At 41.9% G+C, this 20,199-nt stretch overlaps 1 protein-coding gene across 1 annotated transcript in view; it reads right to left on the reverse strand.

Annotated features, from left to right (window-relative positions):
- Window positions 1–11,480: 11,480 nt before the first annotated feature.
- Window positions 11,481–20,199, reverse strand: part of DCDC1 (doublecortin domain containing 1) — a 380,146-nt gene continuing 371,427 nt past the window's right edge. Inside the window, exons 36-37 of the mRNA XM_037040449.1 lie at window positions 14,371–14,521; window positions 11,481–12,026 (exon numbers count right to left, since the gene is read on the reverse strand). Coding sequence (XP_036896344.1) covers window positions 11,896–12,026; window positions 14,371–14,521 — 282 coding nt within the window. The 3' untranslated portion in view covers window positions 11,481–11,895. The remainder of the gene's footprint in view (window positions 12,027–14,370; window positions 14,522–20,199) is intronic.

Consider the following 20,199-nt stretch of genomic DNA (forward strand, 5'->3'; position numbering starts at 1 on the left):
GAGGTTCCTAAACAATACCTTACAGGGAGTTAAAAGGCATTTGAACATCATTTCTGACTGAGCGTACAGTAAGCACTGACTAAATTAACTGAAGTATAGTTGTAACATGACTTGGAATAAAATGATCAGGAAGTTATCTGAACGTGCGGAAACATCGCCATCTTCTATAAAAGGTAAGCGCACCAAAGGGCAGCGGTGGAGGCAGCAGGGCTCCAACCCACGGTGGTCTGATTCCTGAGGCCAGGGAGCGACTGATTCTTGAGCAGGCTCTGCCACCCGCGGCAACTCCTCCACTGAACTGCTGGGTGGCCAGTGTTCCCTTCTACTTTCCCAACAGACAAAAGGGACACAGCGTGTGTTCCCCCTGCTTGTAAGGGTAGCAAGCAAAATGGCTGGGTGACTGTAAGAAACTGGCAATGTCATTAGCTTTTTTATTCCAGGTCATAAGTGCTTTTCTCATGAAGGGCCCAAAGTTAACAACATTGGTTGAAGTGTATATTTCCGTCTCTTTTTTCACTTCAGATTCATAGATGCAAAATCACACATCAAAGATAGTAAGAAGTCTTCATGGTTTATTGGTTTTGAATATAACAACATGACATATTACCACAGTGGAAGTTAGAACCTGTTTTATCTGACATGGATTTTGAAATCTTCCATTGAAAGGTACAGATCTCATGTCCCCTGAACCTTAAAGATCATGGAACTCAGAAATACATTCTCTTCCATCAGGAGTTCTTGGAGTTTGCAGATATTTTTCAGGTAGGCCTGTGCGCCCCATGGAATGCCATGAAAGAAACATTTTTCTGCAGGTCCATTTTGTAAGTTTACGGCTTTTCATAAAATCCTCAAAGGGGTATAAGAACCAGAACAGTTTGAGAATTCTTTTCCTGTAGTCTATTGAGGTTTTGAATGTTGTCAGTTAATTTGTATGAAATTTCACATAATTTATGAATATGTCTTTAAACTTGGCATTTGAAACCAAAATTTGTAGTCACCAAAGACATATTTCAGGAATGTAAGAGCCTGGTTTACACCATGACATTTATTTCATTTGTACAGTTTGGAGAAGTGTTTCTTTCCTCTGAAAAGCAGAAAGGGCTGTAACTCCAAATACAGCTCCATTTCATTTGACTCTGAGATTTCAGCGCCTGCACAGCGGACTCCGTGAAACTCTGTACAGCAGACCCTCCACTCCCATTGCACAGCTGCAAGCCTGGCTTGTGGTCCAGCCCGAGAATGAAAGATGGCTGAACACGGCCGGGCATCATTCAAGTCCTTGTGGGCACAGCCCTGTCCCAAGTAAATAAAAACAAGGGTCTCTGCCCTCCAGGTACTCACCATCTAGTTGGGGTACAAGACATGCACTCAATCCATATTCAGTTTTTTTTTTTCCCAACAGGCCAGTCTATAAACTAAAAACCAAAGAATGTATACAGGATTTCACTAGAATACAAAATCCCTGTGGTTAACACTGCCCTTGAATATGATATCTTATTAGGAATTTATAGATAATTAATAGCTGATTTAATCAGTGGTGGTTATTGTTCAAAAGCTGCCCATGAAAAATCCAGTCATTTTGAATGATAAATTTTAGGACTAAATTTTAAAATAATCGACATAGATTTCTTTTATGGAAGTAGGTCTTCCTAAATTCAGAGTGTTCCACAATCTAAATAATTGGCCTTTTTGTTAAGTTTTCTATTTACAAGTAGGTAAAGAAAGTGTTCTTTCCTGTAAGCTAGAGAGGGTGAGAAAAATACACATATTTTTATACACTTTTTATATACACACATACATATAGATATGAAGTTCAGTAGAAGTTGCTCTTTTAAAAATACTTATCGGAATAGGTACATTAAAACTTGATAAGGCTTGTAAAGTTTATAGAGGCATCCCCTTCAAGGCATGATGTGAGTTATGAAATCTAATTTTGTTTTCATAGCTCTGTGATAAAATTTTATCAATGTTATAAAAGGGGTCTTTGCTAAGACGGACCGGAAATCTGAACTATCTGGCCGGGCAATAAAAACACATTCCTCGGCTGCAAAGTGTCTGACGAGCAAGGTTTACCTGAAATTGATCGATACGTCTTCCTTTTACAGTTGAGTGCATTCACTTTATCTCATAGGATAATAGTTTTTTTTAATGGTTTTTCCATTAATATCAGACTTCAGTGTTAGCAAGAAACAAGAAAGACATAAAAGGGAGGGAGACACGCCATCAAGAAAGAAGGTTGTGATCTTTAATAGCAGAACAGCTGTGCTCACACAAAGTGCGTGTGTGGGTGAGTGCAGGGGCTTTTGTTGCTGATGGCTATGAGCTGATTCGTGCTCCCCGCAAATTCACGTGTCGGCATCTTCACCCCCCGCATCTCAGAACGTGATCCTATTTGGAAACAGGATCACTGCAAATGTAATTAGTTAAGATGAGGTCATACTGGACTTGGGTGGGCTGTTAATCCAATATGACCAGTGTCCTTATAAAAACGGAAATTGGGATGCAGACAGGCACACACGGAGAATGGCATATAGAGATGAAGGCAGAGGTCTGGTGATGATTTACAGGCCAAGAAATATGCAAAAGATCATCTGCAAACCACTACAAGCTAGTGCAGAGGCACAGGACAGATCCTTCCCTCACACTTTTCAGAAGGAACCGACCCTCCTGGTACCTGGATCTTGGACTTCTAGCCTCCAAAACTATAAGACAATGAGTTTCTGTGGTTGAGGCCCTGGTGTGTGCTACTTCATTGCTTCAGCCCTAGCCACTAATACATGTACTCGCACACCCATTGGGTAAGAGGGGAGGATGCTGATGGCTTGCTGTATCCTGAGGGTCTGGCCAGGGCCTCTCCCCTGCTCTTGGCAGCGCTCCTCCCACCTGGGGCTGGACATCCACGCGTAACTCACTTTGCCTAACTTAGCCATCCTTGGGGAAATCTTCCAAGCAGGCAGTGACCAAACCATAAAATTATTCCTTGAAGGCATCCAGTGAACTCAGTTTTAGAGTTCCCAGTAACCATACCTGATGTTTCCACAGCACTGAATAACGGAGAAAGCGCAGGCTTTGAGGCTAGTTAGATCTGGGCTCAAATACCAGCTCTGACACTTACTGGTTGGAGGCAAGAGATTTCACCTCTCAGAGGCTCAGCTTCACCATTTGCAAAGTGTGAAAGTGGAAGTAGAAAAATATCTGCTTCGCAGGGTGGTCACGAGTATGGGAGGAAACAGACAGCAGTGTGAACGGCCACCACGGAGCCTGGCACGTGTGGACACTAGGCCACGTCAGCGCCCTTTCCCTTCTGTATTTCTTACTTGATTCTCACACCAAAGCACTTGACTGATGGGGCAGGAGGTGAGACTCAATGCAGGCCTTTGACACCACGCCCAGAGAGCTCTCCCTGGAGGGGGCCCCTCCAGTCCTGGCCACCACTAAGCTGTGCCATGGCCCCCCTCTGTCACCCGGATAAAATTTAGGCTGGGTTTCTGAGAGTCAGGATGCCCCAGATGCAGGTCCTAGAGAGGTAGGCTTCCCAAGGTCAACTGGACTTCCTGCCGTTCAGGTGTATCTCGCTGCTGATTCTGAAGCAGGCTTTTCAAGTTGGGTGGGACTTTGGAGATGAAAGAGGAAGCAGGAGCTCAGATGGGCCCTCAACCAGTTAGCATCGAGATGAACGGTCTCATAAACTGCAGCCTCGTGTTCCCTCCATTTGGTTAGGTCCCAGTAGTCACTGGGTCGGCTCAGGAATGGGAGAACCAGAATAGGTCCAAGGATATATATATAAATCACCCTCAGAATAAGCCTTTGTCACTGAAGAGAAATGTGGTGTTAGTGGAATCAAGGTGCTTCCTAGCTCTGTGATGCTTAGGGCAGAACAAGGTGAACGCAGACTTCAAATGGTGCTGCAACTGCAATGTAGTGAAGGGGTGGGCGCACCCACGCTCTGCCTCGGCTTCTCCTGGGGGGGTGTTGCTCATCTTGGGCCCCCAGCACCCAGCAGCTCCTTACGGAGCTCAGGGCAGTTTCAGAGTAGCTGGAGAGGGTGAGGAGTGGTGACTCTTGTTTGGAAATCTCCTAAATTGGCTGACTCCCATTTACATGCTGTTTCTGGCAACAGTGATCAATCTGGGTCACCTCTGTGTCACTGAGTAAATATACTGAAAATTATTACTATTTGAGACAAATGTGTAACTGTTCTCTGATTATCTATGACACCACAGGCCAAAGTCCCAGCAATCTAACCTGGGAGTGAGTTTATTTTACTTTGTGATTTATGGAATGAGAATTCTGGGCGCTCTGTGGGACTAATTTAATACGAAACATTCAGATGTCTGTCTTATAATGCCATTCATCTTTCCTTCGCCTGCCTGCACCAGGGGGCATGTGGTTCAGAGAGCAGGCTCTCCCATCTCAGCCACAAATCATCACACTTGTGAACAGGGGTGACATCTTCCCTTCCAAGCCTGGCTGCTTGCAGCAGACACAGCGAGCAGTTAAGGGTCCGTCTGGGCACTGATGAGAGAAGGTTTTCCACTTTATCAGGTCTTAGGAATGTTTTCAAAGTTACAACTAGCGAGAAGGGGTCAGAGTCAGCATTGCTTTGGTTTGCTTGGTGACAAAGGAAATTCAGCTAGTCTATACTATCTTATCAACAAGTGCAAGACTTTTTAAATAAGAAAGTTGTGTAACAGTGCATGGGTGAGGTAATAATGCACGTCTTAGCTCAGGGCTGCTGTAAGAAAGCACCACTGGCTTACAAGCAACATAGAAATTTGTTTCTCCTAGGTGTGGAGCCTGGAAGTCTGAGATCAGGGTGCCAGCACCCTCTTCCAGACTGCAGACTGCTGACTTCCCATTGTACCCTCACACAGCAAAGAGCGCAACAGGGAAGGAAACTCTCTTACGACTCTTATAAGGGCACCAATTCTGTCCATGAGGGCTGCATCCTCACGATCCCATCTGGTCCTAATTACTTCCCCAAAACCCTGCCTCTTAATACCATCACATTGGGGCACAGAATTTCAACACATGAGTTTTAGAGGGGAAAAATATTCAGTCCATAACAATGCATGTGAGGAGAAGAAAGTTCTAATAAAAAGTCCAACTCTGATTCAATTCCTGTTTTAAAAAGAGGTACTTTTTAACCAGTTACCCTAAATCTTGTATTCATTCAACAAATATTCACTATTGCATGCTGTTAAGTAAGGAATATTCAGACACTGGGAATACTGGTGTGAACAAGCCTTGTCTCACTTTCGAGGCGTTTACAAAGCAGACAGGGGGCTCCTAACAGATCTGGGTATGGGCAGTGGCCAGGGACAATTTCCCAGGAAAGCTACAGGAGGAGACTGTGCGAGGACACAGGAGAGAGAACGCCCGATTTGGGGGGGACCGAGGGAACCTTTAGGATAAGTGGGGAGCAGACCTCTGTGAACAGAGGCGATGGAAACTGAGACCGCAGGGTCAGGAAGCACAGTGCTCCCACGGGGGTGGGGTGCTACGTGCAGGAGTTTGTTCTCTATTTGGATGACAATAAAGAGCTGCTAAAAGTGTTTAAGGAAGAGAGTAACATAATATGATTTTCATTCTAGAGACGATAAAGAACGGAGAGGCGTGAGGCCAGGGGTGTAGAATGCCTTAGTTAGAAAACCGTCAGTACTATCCAAGGGAGCAATGGCCTGAAGCAAGTCGCTATGAGTAAACAACTTCTGAGTACATTGAGAAAGTTGTTGACCAGACTGGTCTTGCAGAGTGTGCAGAGAGGGAGAGATAGATGGTAACAAAAATCCAAATCCACGGTGGAATTCACCCTATCGAAATGTCTGCATTAAACCACAGGCAAGGAAAGGTCTAATAAAAAGGGTTTGCTATTCAAATTCATTTGGAAAAATTGTGAGGATGCCAGAGTGTCTTGAGTTTTGCCAAGGTATTATTCTGCAAGACCCACTTCATCAGACAGATTTGCTTGCGTTTGGAAGTGTAACTTCAGAGTCCAGCCCTGGCTGGTGGCGCTCAGTGGATTGAGTGCAGGACTGCACATCAAAGAGTCACTGTTTCGATTCCCAATCAGGGCACCTGCCTGGGTTTCGGGCCAGGTCCCCAGGAGGGGGTGCAAGAGACACCACCACACTTCGATGTTTCTCACCCTTTCTTTCTCCCTCCTTCCCCTCTTCTCTCTAAAAATAAATAAATAAAATCTTTTTTTTAAGAACAGAGTCCAACTGGTATCCATGATACTCTAACGAAGCCACAGGTTTCAACCTCGTTTGTGCTGCCCCTTCAGTAAAGACCACCAAGGTTGCCCCATCGAGGTCACTGTAGTGCATGCACTCAAGGCCAAGCCTCTCAATGCCTGAAGAGGAAAAGTGACAGCCTAGCTGATTCCGTTGCTAATTCCATTTCTCAATGGTGAAGAGAGGAAAAGGTCGCAACGATGGCAGAACTGTGCATCCATACTGAACACGCCACGGAGCCCCGAAGGCCAGTCACGCCCACAGCTTCCCAAGGAGAGATGATCCCACACTGTTGCTCACACAGGCAGGGTGGGCTTTGCCTACCATGGGATCCCGCAGATCCTAATGTGAGAAAAGGAGCAAAAGGCAGCCATGGGTTGGCCTCTAGCCATTCACCCTTCCTTAGAAGAAGACACAAAGAAAGAAATTTAGACGGCCCAGTGGCAGTGGAGCCAAAATAAAAATACAAAAAAGAAAGCAGGAAACAGAAGCCATGAAGCAGCAGAAGCTATGAGGAGGTAAGGGAGCGTCTTAGCACACAGCAGAAGAGCCTGTGGAGAAGTAGAAATTTCACAGCAGAGGCAAGAAGCACAGAGAAGCCAGGAAGGAAGTCAAAAGCCAAAACAGCAGACTGCTGGGTGGCCACTTGGACAAACAGGCCGTGCATCGGGAATGGAGACCACCACGAAGCCTGGGTGCCGGGCTGTCCTGGGCTTTCCCACTTCCTTTTAATTCTTCCAACAAACCTCCATCCCCAGAGGTAAATCTTGAGTGTGTCTTCATAACTTGCCAACCTGAGTGAGCTTAATTTAATATAAAAGATCTAGTTCCCTTTAACGGCTTCCAAATGCACATAAAAAAAGAAAAATTCCAACTCCTGGGCATGACCTACAAAGCCCTCCAGCACCGGGCTCGTGCCCACCTCTCCTGCCTCACTGCATGCTCTTCATTCCCACATTCGAGGCCTCTGCACCCTCGCGCAGCCATACCCCATTTCCTGCACCTTTGCCTGCCTGGCTCCCAGGAGACAATGTGCCTGGTTTTATTTCTATATGAATTAGTTCCTCAAAAAACTAATTTTCTTTGTATTTTCTTTCTTCCAAGGAAAGTAACTGTCTCCCAATCTATATGGATTCCATTTGTGGAGCAAGAAAACTATCTCGGAAATTAATTTGTATAAGAGCACTTGTTACTGAAGTGAACCTGCCAGGACTGAGAACACACAGAAATGAGAGGCTTAGCAAGAAGTTCCTTCAGTGGAAAAGGGGTCACTTTGGCAAACAGGATCCCTCCCTCTCCTGGTTGCAAAGCTGTTTCTCTTTGTACATATAACCATGCATAATAAAAGTCCAGGAAGCTGGCTATTTCCCCCACCCTCAAAATTACTCTGTTCCTAACCCTGACATTATTCCTGTGACCTTTATTATAGCACAATTTTATCAGCACTGAAGGCAGCTTGGTTAACATGGGATGCTTCAGCACCTCAAACTCACTTGTTTTGCCTCCACCATCTGGGTGGCTGGTCCTGACCCAAGAACATTTCCATGATTTCTTAAGGAAATAGTGAAGAGTAAAGGTGAGGACATTTAGACTCAAACCCTATGCACACAGCAAGTGCTTCTTTGCCTTCACAAAGCATGAACGTGAGAATAAAAGCCCCCACGGTGCTCTTGAAACTGTACTTAGCCCTTGGGCCTCACCCAGCTGACGGGCAGAGAACTCCTGGGCCAGTTTCCTGAAGAGTGGCCAGCTGCCACTCTGTCCCAGAGGCTGGTGAATGCGGACTCCCTGCCCCACCTCAGTGAGAACCTCTGCCACCAAGGCTGGGACTCTGTGTTTTATCAGGACTGGGCACACATTAACCTTTGAGGACCATGTTAGGGAAGCATTCTTGCTGACCTACAAATAGCTCCAGGGAAGACTGTGTTTAAGGTAAAAGATGGGACTTACAGGCCCTTAGAAGAAAAAAAGCAAAGCAGACTGAGAAGAGACGGTCAAAAGGCAAGGAAAGAAAAGAAGGGAAGGGAGAGGAGAAAGAACAGCAGAAATTTAAAGTGTTATGAGCATCATCAAATCATACTTGGTGGGGCACTAACCATATTTCCTGGGGGTCCCTCCGCTCCTCCCTTCCTCTCCAGTGCAGTCTGCAGGCTTGTTTAAGAGAGTGTGCCTTTGCTGTAAAACCGCCGCTGCTGGTGGCACCTAGAGACCGACCCTCCAGCTGCCTCAGCTGGTGTGACGGAACGGACATTGTTGCCCATCCTCACCCACACCAAAACCCCAGTACTAATTCCTCAGTTGGACACTTCTAGGACTGAGAAGCCAAGACCTAATGGACCCAGCAGTTGACTGAGCCTTCAGGACCCCCATTTCACTTGCCGTATAAATATGATTTCCCGTCTCCTCTCTTCCTCCCTCCCCCAGCCCGTGGACATAAGCACTTCCTCTCCCCTCATATATTTCTATTTGCACATATGGTACCGGATGACAGCCTCCTGATAGCAGCTTCTCATTGCAGACTGGAAGAATTAGAAAATACTAGAGCTGGCAGCAGGTACCCACTGAACATCCACCGTTTGCAGTTGGTCCATTTACCTTCATCAGCCCTCTCCTGAGCCGTCTTTGTTGATCTTGCTTTGCAGCTGCTTCTGGCTGAGCAGCCCCTAATCATGACATTTATGCCGAATTTTAGTTTATTGTGTGGAGAACGAAACCGCTGCTCTTTTTTTCTGCTTACCAAGCCTTAGGAGAGGTTGAGATGCGTTCAGAGGTGGGAGGGAACCGGAGACACTGGTGTAATAAAAATCCCCGAGGAGCACCACTGGGTCTATCATTCCACTTAACTAAAGACATTTGCGTCTGATTTTGTAACGCCCGAGAATAACACAGACCTGTGGGTTTTGATTGCTTTATTCCAAATGAGGCCAGAAAAAAAAACTGCTGCCTGGGTGAATCATGGATCCCAATGACACTCAGCACACCTGGGCTATTATTAAAAATTCGCTCACAAACACTACAACAGCTATGGGCCACAATTTCTAAGTGATTCTCTCTCAGAAAGAGAACAGATTTATCTTTACCTTTTGTTGTTGTTGGGTTGTTTGTTTGTTGCTTTGTTTTCTTGACCCACAAAAAATATTTAGTTTTTATGAACGATCAAGAAAAAAAAATGGAAATTCAGGGCTATTGCTCTCAGGAACTACTTCTGCATTTGGAATCATTTACTATTGTGTTTATAAAGCTGACATAAACATCCCGATAAAAATGATCCTTATTTATAAACACTGTCAGTTCATCTCAAAATGTCTGTCAAACTTTCAGGCATACTGGTTTCAGTTAACTTGCTTAGAAACATACAGCTTCATTCTCTGACACTTAATCAGGCATCCGAAGCTGGAGGTGTGGCAGCAACTTCCAGAAAAGTCCTTCACCTGAGGATAACTGCAAATGCCGATATGCTGTTCATTAACATCTGGATTACCTTAAGGGTTTTTGTGAACCAGCAGGAAATATATTTCTGGAGGAAGCCATGGGCTTGATGGCTGCTATAGTATTTAATAATAAATGGTTTCCAGTTGATAGAAAATATTGAAATGTGACTTAATACATTCGAGGCTGATTCAAATGTGATAAACAGGTCCCCAAAGGAAATTACTAGGTTTATTAAAAGCCTTGGAGGGCTGAACAGAATGGCGATAGTCTTATCCTGTAGCCCAGGCTGACGGTGGGGTAACTGCTCCCCAGCCCACCTTCCAGCCAACCAAAGAGGAAGGTCAACAATCAGGATGGAGCAGGGCTGTTCTTAGTCCAAGTAAAAGTGGCTGTGAACTACCGACATACCCTGGGCAAGCCGTCGTCAACAAAGCAAGTGTCGCTGCCTTGCTGGTAAAATGTGATGTGTTGATGACTGTTATATTACATCTAACATCCCATTTACTAGTAATAGAAAAGTTCTGTTAAGAGTTTTGCCTTATGTCTCCTGGTGCTTCATACAGCGTTGTGTGATATTACCAATTTTCGCTTCAGGCGCATTCACGTGCAACAGTGAGGACGTCCCAGGAATTTGCACATTTGATCCGGGGTGAAATTATGCCATTTTCATAGCAAATCAACTCATCCATGGCAACAAAATGATAGGTAGTTTTGCACCTTGAGAAATGCCTTTGTTTCCAAGATATTTTGAAAAAACACAAAATGCTCTGTGGCCATGGGAATTGCTATCCAGTCATTGTAAGGAAAGGCCCAGCAGGTTAAGAATCCTGTCAGCCTTATGGTGTACACCTAAAGCTAATGTAAAACAATATTGAATGTAAACTATAATTGAAAAAAATTTAAATAAAAAAAAAATCCTGTTGGCCTACTTCATAACTGGGAGCACGTTCCTTAACCCTGTGTGCTTGGACTTGCTTATTAAAAAAAGAAATGCAATATTTTTCTTCTATGCACCCCAGAGGTGTTCTGAAATGCCTTCCCGTCATGAAGATCACACAATAGGTAGGAAAAATGCCTGCAAAAGGGCAAACTGCTGTGGAGGCAACATGTGAAATCTCATCTCAACGCACTCTGCTTTCAGCAGTGTTGGAGGAGGCTGGGATTTATGCCTGTAGCCCTGCCCATTTGAAGGCTGGGAGTAAATACCAGGCCCTTTGCAGTGATTCCTGAGAGCCCCCTTCAGTAGAAATGATCTACTGCTTTCTTGCCTCACATTACAGTGGCGGGTGGAGGAGGGAGCCCAGCTGAACCATGCTGCATGCACCTAGCCAGTCTGCAATTTATATTCAGGCAGGGCTGTGAGTAGCTTTCAGAGCAAGAGGAAGGAGAAAAAGCATTTCTCTGGAAATCTTCCACAAGGACCAGAAACCAAACTCTGATTTGTCACTGCTGTTTTTTTTAATGATTCTTTCTCCAACGCAGGAAGAAATTGACACCTAAGATTGCTAAGCATCTCCCTCGCTCCTTCTATATATATATATATATATATATAAAAAATCATTACATGACTTTTTCTTCAAATAGTGCATATATTCTCTCTCACAGTTTCTGTACTGAGGACACAGTCTAGACTTTTGTTACTGAGCTTATGTCCGGGGTGTTCCAGCTTCACGCTTGTGAGCACACGTAACCGGGCCCCATACAGTCCGGCACTGTTACCACAGGCCCATCTGAGGGGGAACTGCAAGAGGAAAGATCAACTCAAGTGGTATTCGAGGGCCACCAGCCATTTCATCTTCATTCAGTCAATGTAGGATTCCAACATGGAGGTTTGGGAAACACAGTGGCTGAGCCAGAAAAATGTCAGTCTGGGTCAAATTTAACGTTCCGTGGTCAAAGAGTCTATTTCATCATTTAAGTATATATATATATAATGTGACAACACTAAATTATTTTTCAGTAGTAACTAGTAGTTTTCCTTTTTTCCTAGAAGAAAATATACTTACTATAGTTATTTTACTGGCATCTCTTTGTCTAGTTTTGTTGCCTTTCCAAGAATAGATTTCAGGCATCAAATGCTGTTCTACATAAACTGTGAAGGGTAATAACTTCTTAAAGAGAGCATAAAATTTAAAAGCGTGAATGACAATCACATCATAGTACATATATATATCCATAGAGAGAGAGGCTGTACTAGCAAAACGCAGCACAGAACACCGTGGCTCCGCTAGACACCGTGTTGAGGCACCAGCTTCTGCAGCTTCATGGATGGAGACGCCACAATGTCTGTGGCTTCAGGGCCCTGCTGCCTTCGGATTCTGGCATAATTTGCTTTGATTTCCATCAGTTGTCTTAACTCTGTTGAAAGATATTTTGAGAGACAAGTCGATGTATTTATGGAAAATAATTAAAAGTCCAAGGTAGCGAAGCACTTGAAATTCCCCCAGAAACCCTCAGCCCCCACGCTGGACCCTCTCGTTGCACACCTGACTTGCTGATCACGTCACATGTGTGTTACCGCTCTTTGGAGTTCTACGGGATGGCCGTGGCTCGAGGGGACCCCCTTCCTGTCATTGTGTGATAGAGCCTGAATTGAAAGCTGCCACAGGAGTGGTCTAAAAATTGAGCCCACCGAAAAGATGGTAAGTACAGCAGTGAGAATAGTGTTTGGGTCTCAGGGAAAATGGTATAAAGCAGTGTTTTAATGTAGTGTGAAGGAAACCATTCTAATTATCTGATTTGTTTTGCCAAAATAATCTTTTTTTCAAAAAACAAATTTGATTCTTTGATGACTAACCTCCACACACTAAATGTTTTTACATTATAGTACATGCAATAAGTTATTAAAAGTGCTTGGTTTTGAAACTCCCAGGTTGTCTTATTTTCTACGACATATAAGCCAGGAAGTCACAGAAAAATTAATAAGTATGTACATGCTAGTAACATTTCTCTTTTTAAATGTTCTGAATTATTTACATTTCTAGCTTAATTATTTCAGAAAAAAACAATGAGATGGCACTCCTATGGGGAAATAAGTTTTTAAAGAACAACTGAATTAGAAGTCTGCTATTAATCAGATTTAAAAAAAAAACATATATCACTTACTGGAAAGAATTCAGACAATTGCAGAAAACCACTAACACCTTCACTGTACAAAGGAAATACCGGAATCTACTTTCATAAAAAAAGAATTGACTTTCACATCCTAGGGATCCGTGTGGTTACAAAACTGAAGAACGTGCATTTGTGCACACACCCTGTCCCGGGTTCACAGAGTTGCTGTGGAAGAAAACGGTAGGGAGAGCAATATTTGTATTTCCAATTTCCTCTCTTCCCTTCATGGTTTTTATTGGTAACGAGCCTGACTCTGGGAAAACAGCCTACATTTCTCACTGTATTTTGGATACCTTTTTGGCTAGGTTCACTGAAGCATGGTCAGCTTTATTTATCAGAAAGGCCCAATAAACAGAGTGAGGCCAGGAGGGAGGGGTCCAGGCAACAGAAGGCCAACCCAAGGGTATGATGGATGAAGCACAAATAATGAAGGGGTTTTGAAAGTGCCTCCTACTATTCAGTTGCGCTGTAGTATTTCAAGTGTGTTCATCTATTTAAATAAAGTGATCAAAAATTCTTTCAGGGAAGGAAGCTTGCAAGATTTCTTTTATAGGCTGTGTACTTGGGGAACACAGAAAGCTGTCAACTAGCCCTTACTGATGCTAAGAACCCCACCACTGGTTTGTTCTTCTAAGGAACCACAGAGTGAGCGTCACCAGGAGCTGGGGTGCTGGGTGATGGTGAGTGATAGGGACAAGATAATACAAGAATACAAGATTGCAGCCTCTTCCCTGATATACAGGAAGCTGCTAGAGGTACAGTTGTAGCATCCCTCAGAACAGTGCTAGGCTTCCCAACAAATTCCTCTTTTTCTCCTTTTTAGTCTTCATTCCTATGCTCTTGTCTCTTCTGGACTAAATATAAAAAACGTGATGGCGACAGTCTGAAAAGTTTTTGGTTTATGTACCTTATATATAACATAGCAATAATAATTTATGGTGACTTTTGTAAAAGAAATAACTTGGTCTCATTATTTTAGATATCTCAGGTAATTCACTTCTTAATCTTTTAATTTCCTCTAAAGCAATACCAATGTTCTTCAAAGCTTCCTAAAATTATGTCTTTGCTGGTAATATGCCTACCTACCAAAGGGCTTTAAATTCCTCAGGATAAATAGGATAAAAGACAATAGCTGGTTTAAAAACTAACACATGTTCTTTTCCACTGCTGTCGTTTATCAAAGAAAAATATCAAAGAGCAGACAAGATGATAAAACGAGCATATATTTATTACCAAAGAAAGGAAATCTGCAAACTGAGTAGTTGCTATTAATAAAACACTAAGGTTTAATAACTTGAAAGTAGGAAGTCAGCGGAGCCTCACTTGCTTCAGGGTTCATGCTAAGGAAATACCTTTGAGTCAGGCCTTCAGAATTTTTGCAAATAAGGGCCTTGGATAAGGTGACAGACTGATGGAACTCTGCAGCCTATAGAGCAACAGTGTCCTCAGTGAGGTCCAGCACATAGAGACACGAATGAAACTATAGTAACACGGAACACAACGGTGTAGGCAAGGGTAAGTTCTTTGAAGAAAAGAATGAATGCTTTAATTCTTCAGAAATTTGATGGTCAAGAAACTGTCACCATACCTTTCTGGGTTATGAAGCCACGTCCTGGGGACACACAAACGACCATGTCTCGCTCTATGTCATCCCACGAGTGAATCGGCTCTCCCTCTGGGGTGTACAGGGTTCTGGCTGGGCAGGGCATTTTCAGACGAGAGGTGCAGGCATCCAGCAGCTGAAACACCAGGGGACAGGCATTGGAAGGTGGAGTGTCACAACAGAATTAAGTATTAAAGAATGAACTCTTTTACGAGAACTAGTATTCCAATTCCAACACTCATTGTACTTCTAACTCATTGTTAGAAAGGGGTATAGAGAAGAGCTGGGAAGCAAGACATGAAAAGTTCCCTCAAGTCCTTGAACAATGGGGAACATGGATGCGGTTCAGTGGAGTGTGACTTTCAGTTCTCTGTTTTTCCATGTGGAAAAAAGACCGCTTGCTGTGTAAGAAAGGCATAAATAGGAAAAACTCTGACTTGAGAATCTAGACTAGACAGAACAGCTCTAAAGTTTGTTTGTTTTGTTTTTCCAACACGGAAGGAACTAGAGGACAAAACACTGCCCTGGGCTCTGGCCTCTGTCTCATCTCCGACAAGTGGGGCAACTTCCCTACAAAAGAGTTCCTTCTACTAAAACCCCAAAGTTTTGATCTAAAGCATGCTTCCAACTCTATATCCTATAATTAGAGAGGTTTTTTTTTCAACTTGGTAAATTTAAAAACTATCTGAAGGGGCCTTATTCAACTCCTCTCAAATTTCTTGAAATAGTTATAAAAACACAGGTACAGATGCAAAGTGTCGAAGGCACTACATAGACTAGTCTACGTGCTTCCAGACCCCAGAGAGAAGTCCCATTCAAGTGCACATAAGATTTTAAGACACAATAATGAAAGCGAGCAGCTAGAAAACAAGAGGTTTTTACACACCTGCCTATATGACTTTCACTTATTGTAAAGACCAAACACCTGTTGCCCTAAAATGCAGGAGCCAAGTCCACATCAGCTTTAAACCGCCATTAATACTTCTTTCTGAGATCTATTCAGGGACTACAGTTCACAACAACGCAGCCTGGCAGGGGGCAGAACTAGGCACACAGTGACATCTCACATCTGGAACTTGGATCAGTAATACGAAGCAAGACAAGAGAGTGATGTGAAAATGCAATTCACAGAGTGCAGTTTTCACCTGCTACTTTGGGCAAGGGATGAACAGACTGAATGATAACTGAAATTATCCAGGGATCCATTCCCCTCTGTAGAGTGGGATAGTCACAGACGAGAGCGGGAGAGTGGTGTTAAATGTGGCCCCACCCCTCCTGCTACATAACAGCCAGTCAGCAGCAGTTTGACTAAATACTGTGCATATGAACCAGCCCTCCCACTTAAGATTGGCGGGGAGAACCCTGATGATGCCCAAGGTAAAATTTAGGGGAACTGAAGAGAACTGATCTATCCTGTCTACTGTCAAGAGACCTTACCCTGTACAAAGACATATAAATAGAAAAATTAACAGCAACAATACGATGCTTATGAAAATATTCTACAACATAAAAGGTGAGGATTTAGAGAAAGATTTAAAGTAGGAGGTCATTTCAGAGTATCTGTACTTTGTTCCCCCCAACTTCAATAAAATATAACTTCCATAAGCAAACAGACCCACAGAACTAGAGAACGGAATAGGAGCACTGCTGAGATGGCAAGCAGAGAGGATGATGGTGACGAGGATGATGGTGACGAGGATGATGGGGATGAAAACAACAAAATTTGTTGGCACACTCCTATGAGCTAGAAACATTTCTAAAAGTTTTCAAGGACAAGTTACCATTTCATTTTTTGGAAAGAATTAGTTCCTCTTTTTGTTGATGAGAAAAATGGATCAGTATTAAGGAGGACTAATTGACTAGGTTGAGAAAATCTCATAGGATATAGAGAAAGAATAAGATATAAAATCTATGAGAGAAAGTTGAACATCTGGAATGTCAAGACCTCAGAATTAAACCTATACAATTTGGTGTTACTGGAGAAGAATCCAGAATACATTAAACTTAGCCAATGATCAAAAAAATAGAAGAAAACTTTCCTGTTTCAAATAGGCCCATGGCTTCAGGTCAAACAGGTTAATGCAGGATAAGTCAATTTTAATGAAAAAAAATGACTAACATTTAAATATAACTGGGTGAAAAGTATGAATTTCAGACATAGGGGAAAATTCAGTTATGTTTAGACCAGTTTCATGCAACAATGAATACCTAAGAAAATGAAGCAGAATCTATGAAACTTTTAGGGGAAAAGGGTTTTTAATATAAGAATTCAGTATCTAGCTAAATTGTTGCTTTCAGTTATGGGAGACAAAAGAGATGTCATGAATATTATGATTATTATGAATTGAATGAAATTCCTTCACTATGGGAAAATCATAATATACTATGTCTAATATTAAGCAGTAAAGGCTACTAGAACATGGTTCAACTGCTACAAAAATGGTCAGAAAAAATAAAAAAAAATTTTAAATATGTCTTCATAGAGCAAAGGATAAAGTAAAAATGTAAAACATCACCAAAAAGGGATGTGGGCAAGGAAAAAATAAAATAAATAACTCTAACTTTCCAGGTACTTATGTGGGCAAAAATATGCTGTTTTTTTCCCTGTGTTACATTTATTTTTATGATTATAACCAGTGTAATAAAACATAAAATCACAAAATGAGAAACAGTTCTTCTAAAGAATAAGCAAAATCATCATGATTAATAAGTTTAATATGATTTCATTTTTAGACAATTTTTGTGAATCAAATGAGAAATTAATAACAAGAAGAATGTTTAATAAAGTGATCAAGCATAAAATAAATTATAAAACACCAACAGTTTTTTCTTTTTTGTTCACAAAATAGACATTTAGAAAATATATCAGGGAGAAATCCATTCCATTAGCCATAACAACTAGGAATAATAAGTACTATTATTATTCTTTTTAAATATTTTATTTATTTACTTTTAGAGAGGGGCAGGGAGAAAGAAAGGGAGAGAAACATCAATGTGTGGTTGTCTCTTGAGCGCCCCCTTCTGGGGACCTGGCCTGCAACCCAGGCATGTGTCCTGACTGGGAATCGAACTGACGACCCTCTGCTTCACAATCTGGTGCTCAATCCACTGAGCCACACCAACCAGGGTAGAATAAGAATTATTTTAAAATGCAAGACCCTTATATAATTTTAAAATGTGAGATTCAGAATAGGCATATATATAAAAAAGAATTCAATCTAAATGCAAAGACTGAATCTCGTAAAAGGTGTTAATTCTCATGAAATTAATGAATAGCCTAATTCAGTCAAACCCCTGTAGGTTGATTTTAGGGTGTTGAAATATAATTCCAAAATTCATTCATAAGAATAAACATAAGTCAAGGGCATTCAAGTAAAATCTGAAAACAAGGTGCAGCAATAGGAAACTTTTATCAGGTATTAAAATACATCATAAAGCTGCCATAACTCTAAAAGTATTAGGTACATTAAATAGCTTTAAAAACAGAAATTAGTATATATAATAATTTAGTATTTTATAAAATTTGTGTTCTAACCAATGGAAAAAACAAAAATAGTTTAGTCAGTAAATAAAGCTTAATTTTAATTTTAGTTCAACTACATAAAGCAAAAAAAAAAAATAGCTTCACTCAAATATTACACTAGAAAAAGCATACCTATAAAAATTTTTAAAAGAATCAGATGAGTCTTTACATGACCTCAGGATACTAAAGGTGTATTTGAACATTAAAAACAATGAACAAGCATAAAATGTATCAATTTTTGTTCATTAAAAAACCCATAGGAACAATGGGTTTGATAAATTGTACCAATTTTGATACATTAAACCTGATGAAGTTGTATATAATAGCCTTACCTGATTTTAAAAAAACACCTTGTGTCAGTATGAGAATAACTCTAATAGAAAAACAGCAAAAGATTGAACTGGGAATCACAGGTGACTAATAAACAGTACAGCAACAAAACAAAGCAAAGCAAAATCACTTTATAAATTACTAAAGTCATATAAATTATCCCATGGGTATAACATTTTCTCTTGTCAAAGCTGAAAATACTTGTTTCTCAATAACTGCTCAGCATTGTTGATATCTCATGCATACCACAGGCAGGTGGTAACTCCATTCACTACTTATGGGAGCAAAAACTCCTGAAATATTCTTGAAAACAACGTGGCACTAGCTATTAAAATTTTCAAGCATGTTTACATAATTTGACTCAGCAACCCTTCTAAGAATTTATTTGGAAGAAATAATCAGAAAATTAAGTAAAGATTTGTATATAAATGTGTTAATTGGAGTATGCTTTATAATAGCAAAAAATTAAACACAACTTAAGTAGCAAATAACAGAAAACAGGGTAAATAAATAACTACACCTATTTGACAGAAGATAATGATGCCATTAAAACTAGAATGGGAAGAGTCAAGTCAGGGAAATAAGACTTCCGGCCAAGATAGAGGCATAGCTAGACATACTGTGCCTCCTCGCACAACCAAAAGAAGGACAACAAATTTAGAAACAAAAAACAACCAGGACTGACAGAAAATCAAACTGTATGGAAGTCTGACAACCAAAGAGTTAAAGAAGAAACACTCACCCAGACCAGTAGGAGGGGCGGAGATAGACAGCAGAGGGGAGAGGACTCCCAGCAAGGTGGGGGCTGGAGGACATGGTGAGGTCTTGGCTGGCAGAGTGGGCGGTTCCACACTCACGTGCAGGCAAACTGGGAGGAATGACTGGGGAGTGAGACATACCACGGTTCCACACTCACGTGCAGGCAAACTGGGAGGAATGACTGGGGAGTGAGACATACCACCCAATCCAGGGTTCCAGCAGGGGAAATAAAGCCTCAAACCTCTGATTGAAAACACCTATGGGGGTTGAGGTGGCAGCAGGAGAAACTCCCAGCCTCACAGGAGAGTTTTTGGAGAGGCCCACAGAGTCCTAGAATATACACAAGCCCACCCACCCAGGAATCAGCACGAGAAGGACCCAATTTGATTGTGGGTAGTTGGGGAAGTGACTGAAAGCCGTCAGAGAGCAGAGTAGTGTCACTGTTCACTCTCGGACCCCTTCCCCACATACAGCACAACAACACAGCTACCTGGGTTGCCCCACCCTGCTAAACACCTAAGGCTCTGCCCCTTACTACAAAACAGCTGTGCCCAGACCAAAAAAAAAGAGGCCCAAATGAAAGAACAGATAAAAGCTCCAGAAAAAATGCAACTAAGTAATGAAGACATAGCCAACCTATCAGATGCACAGTTCAAAACACTGGTAATCAGGATGCTCACAGAATTGGTTGAATGTGGTCACAAATTAAAGGAAAAAATGAAGGCTATGCTAAGTGAAATAAAGGAAAATATATGGGGAACCAACAGTGACAGGAAGGAAACTGGGACTCAGATAAATAGTTTGGAGCAGAAAGAAGAAAGAAACATTCAACCAGAACAGAATGAAGGAACAAGAATTCAAAAAAATTGAAGAGAATCTTAGGAACCTCCAGGACATCTTTAAAAGTTCCAAAATCCAAATCATAGGATTCAGAAGGAGAAGAGGAAGACCAAGAAATTGAAAGCTTATTTGAACAAATAATGAAGGAAAACTTCCCCAACCTGGCAAAGGTAATAGACTTTCAGGAAGTCCAGGAAGCTCAGAGTCCCAAAGAAGTTGGACCCAGGGAGAAACACATCAAGACCCATCATAATTTCATTACCCAAGATTAAAGATAAGGAGAGAATCTTAAAAGCAGCAAGGGAAAAGGAGGCAGTTACCTACAAGAGTTCCCATTAGACTATCAGCTGATTTCTTAAAAG

This window comes from Sturnira hondurensis, unplaced genomic scaffold, assembly GCF_014824575.4.
Source record: "Sturnira hondurensis isolate 20B ecotype Veracruz unplaced genomic scaffold, ASM1482457v3 Scaffold0002638, whole genome shotgun sequence".
NCBI lineage: Eukaryota > Metazoa > Chordata > Mammalia > Chiroptera > Phyllostomidae > Sturnira > Sturnira hondurensis.